We start from the raw sequence: 3349 nt of genomic DNA, 5'->3' as shown, positions 1-3349 counted from the left end.
TCAGGAAACCTGCACAAGAACGTTGAAGCGAACGTATCCTCGTTATCTCGGCAAAACGAAAATTCGTCACGAGAGACAACAGAGCAACCCGATCGCAGACCAAATCGCAGGCGCAAGAAAAAGGATTGCAAACAGTGCAAGAGCAAATTGGCTAATACGAATTCTTGTGAGAAGCTTGATGAGTTGGCCGCTAGTAAGGACACGATCTTGAGAGAGAACAAAAGCAATCATCGGGACAAAGATCCAGACGCGCCTAATTTCCTGTTTCGTGATTCAATCCTGAGATCGCAAAACATCAAGATTTATCCGATTTTGAATAGGACGAGTCTACGAGATCTTGGTACCAGAAGAAGCTGCTCTGTTCCCATGTGTGAGAATGGGCCGCGTTTGACAGAAGGTGCGGTCAATCTTTTGGCAAATGCGCGAAACAATAAAATGCTGGACCAAACGGGAAGTAATCAAAATAAGTTGCTAGACGTTCCAAACAACGAAACCGATATGAGGGTTAATTCGATCTACTCGCAGGGTCGCTGGTACGGCAAGGACATGCCAATCTTTTACACTAATCTCAAGGATCAAAATCCTTTTCAGGTAAGATGTTCGTTCGTCTTAGATAAACTCTTATTTCTTTATCTGCTTCTTTTTTATGATTAAAAGTAAAAATATTCATTAATTTTAATTCTAATTTGTCTATTAAATTTAAATTATTATTAAATTAATTACATTCTTATATCCTGAATCATTTATCTAATTCATTTATTCCATATTTTCTTTACTCTTCAGTCACTATTTTTTTTCGATAATTGTATAAAAATATTAGTTCTAGATTTTACATCTTTAGTTGGAAATATGAATATAGAAAAAATACATAAAAATATTTAAAATATATAAAATATATAAAAATATTTAAATTCACATAAAAATAATAGGAAGAGATAGGGATAAATTAAAAGATAGAAAATTTTCAGAGAAAATCTGAATATACTATATTATTATAAAGAGTATAAAATACTCTCTCTCTCTCTCTCTCTCTCTCTCTATATATATATATATATATATATATATATATATATATATATAATTATAATAATATTTAATCACTTATACAAATAGCCTATGTTAATAGTCTTTGTTTATTTGCTCTACGCTACTGAATGCCTTTGTTTCTCTCGATCCTCTCCTCTGCCTAACGAAATAGCCGAACTCTTTTCTTCTCTCTCACTCTCTTTGACTGTACTATTTCTTACCAGCCTTTATTTGTTCGTTTCCGGAAGAAGATGTCTCACGAAAGCGTCAAGCGTCTCTATTTATTTTGTTTTTCCCTATATTTCTTATGTTCGATTACAAGGAATTGTGTTCTCTTTTTTGACAGATATTATTTACTGACAAATATTTTGTTTAGGATCTTATATATATTTTTTTTTAAATTTTAATTACGAATTAAAATAATGTAAACAGAAATTATGAAAATAATATATATACAGGGTGTCCTGCGTAAGGTGTGCCAAAAGAAAAATATAAGTAGAACAGATAAAACTGAACAAAAATTGTAGAGGTAATTTTTCAAACAACCACGTAAAATTTTGAGATATTAATAAAAATAGTTGGCGACAGTTATATATAACTTTATTTAAACCTTTTTGGCATTAAACATTGTTATCGGTGCAAATCTATTGGAGGACATTTATTTGACATTATTTGGAATATTTTTGCTAAAGTTCGTGACAACTGGGCGTTGAACGTTTTCAGAAGTTCTTCTCATTTCTAACGGTAATGGATTTACATCAGGAGGTATATACGAACGTGAAGCACAATAAGCGACTAGTAATATGTTACGTCACTAGTGCACACGTGCACGCCGCGCGTGCCGAGTATACGTATGAGCGAACAAGAGAGTGAGAGAAAGAAAGAAAGCGAAACTTGTCTTTTCAGAGCTTCGCGACACGAGTGAGTCGATTAGTATCTTTGACATTCCATGGAATGTATCGGGTTATCGTGACCGTTCGCGTTTCTATCGCGTGTCATTAAATATAATCGTGTTTGATTAGTAGTTAGTGGTCGAGAGTAGAACAGTTATAAATAAAGGTAAAATGAAGGTAAGTCCGTTTTACCGCTGAATTTCATGGCGATCATCCCTAGTCTTTAAATCTGCCCTAAATATAGGGATCATTAATTCTCTTTGTGTAATAATTATGTGTATGTGTGGAATTATGTTTAAATGTACGCGGTACTAAGGAATGAAGCACAGAGATTGCATAAGGTACATTTGGGGAGTACGTTATCAGTGTTAATTAGTTCTAACATGTCTTTTTATCCTATACATTCGTAGTCGATAAGGTTTTCTGATTTTTTTTGTAAGTTTAAGAACCTATCTTTTTTATTCAATGGAAGAATTTATTTTCCAATAAAAGTTCTCTCATTGGACAAAACGGATAGGTCCCGAAACTTACAAAAAAACCAAACAAACTTTCCGACCACAAGTATATATCTAAAGAGCGATAAAGACAGAATGATGTGGTACAGAGAGAATCTAGACAAAGTGGAGCGGAAGTCCGCCATTAATTGGTTAACTTTTGATAACGCGCGAGAAATTTAATCTCCTTAAATTTTAGATCTCGATTACTATATATATATATATACCCATACAGCACAAATGTCCAAAACATTTCAGAGACATCCCAGACATATTGTCTCTGGAACGTCTCTGGGATGTATTTCAGACATTTGGTGCTGTATGGGACCTGTTTAAATTACTGTATTATAAGATACAATTAAAAAATGTACTATTTACTCTTCTACATTGGAATGGATTGGATAGAACTATTCATTCACACACAATAATATTTTGCGAATATAATATTATAGTGCTACGAACAGATATATTGACAAAATTATAGTGTTAGTAATACAATAAAAGAAAATGTGCTTTTATTTTAACTTTTATTTCGTCATAAATTTATAAAATGTGTTGTTATTTATTTACAATGTGTATAAATATATGTAATACGAAATTGAATGGAGAGCGAGCGAGCATGGTATAGCACAGGTTTGTTTAAAAAAAACTAAAAAAACTAAAAATTGTGTGCAATCTGTTGCCTTTCTGTCACAGACACTGCTAAAAGAATCTATGTAAAATCTGCTCGCGCAGGTTTGGCTATCTAGGTAGTTGATGCATCCATAATTCTTATTTCTTTTAATATATTTTTATAACTATTATTTGTTAACACTTTCAGGTCTGTCTTATTAAAAGTGCAAAACGTGCAAAGAGTACAAGCACTACAAACACAACTTAGATTATATATATATATATATATATATATATATATATATATATATATATATATATATA

General features: G+C 32.0%; 1 protein-coding gene across 3 annotated transcripts in view; it reads left to right on the top strand.

Annotated features, from left to right (window-relative positions):
• The window catches only part of LOC116847065, a 122599-nt gene that overhangs the window by 67316 nt on the left and 51934 nt on the right, over positions 1-3349 (top strand). For all 3 annotated transcript variants that reach the window (XR_004378667.1, XM_032821817.1, XM_032821695.1), the window contains exon 3: positions 5-591. Coding sequence is in view for 2 of the 3 variants with exons in the window: in XM_032821817.1 (XP_032677708.1) it covers positions 5-591 (587 nt within the window). In the remaining variant the exon portion in view is untranslated. The remainder of the gene's footprint in view (positions 1-4; positions 592-3349) is intronic.

The sequence above is a fragment of the Odontomachus brunneus genome, unplaced genomic scaffold (assembly GCF_010583005.1).
Source record: "Odontomachus brunneus isolate Ranch 3 - 2012 unplaced genomic scaffold, Obru_v1 Obru_scaffold_001, whole genome shotgun sequence".
NCBI classification, from domain to species: Eukaryota; Metazoa; Arthropoda; class Insecta; order Hymenoptera; family Formicidae; genus Odontomachus; species Odontomachus brunneus.
The sequence above is the reverse complement of the archived record's forward strand: the minus strand, read 5'-3'. Positions and strand labels throughout refer to the sequence as shown.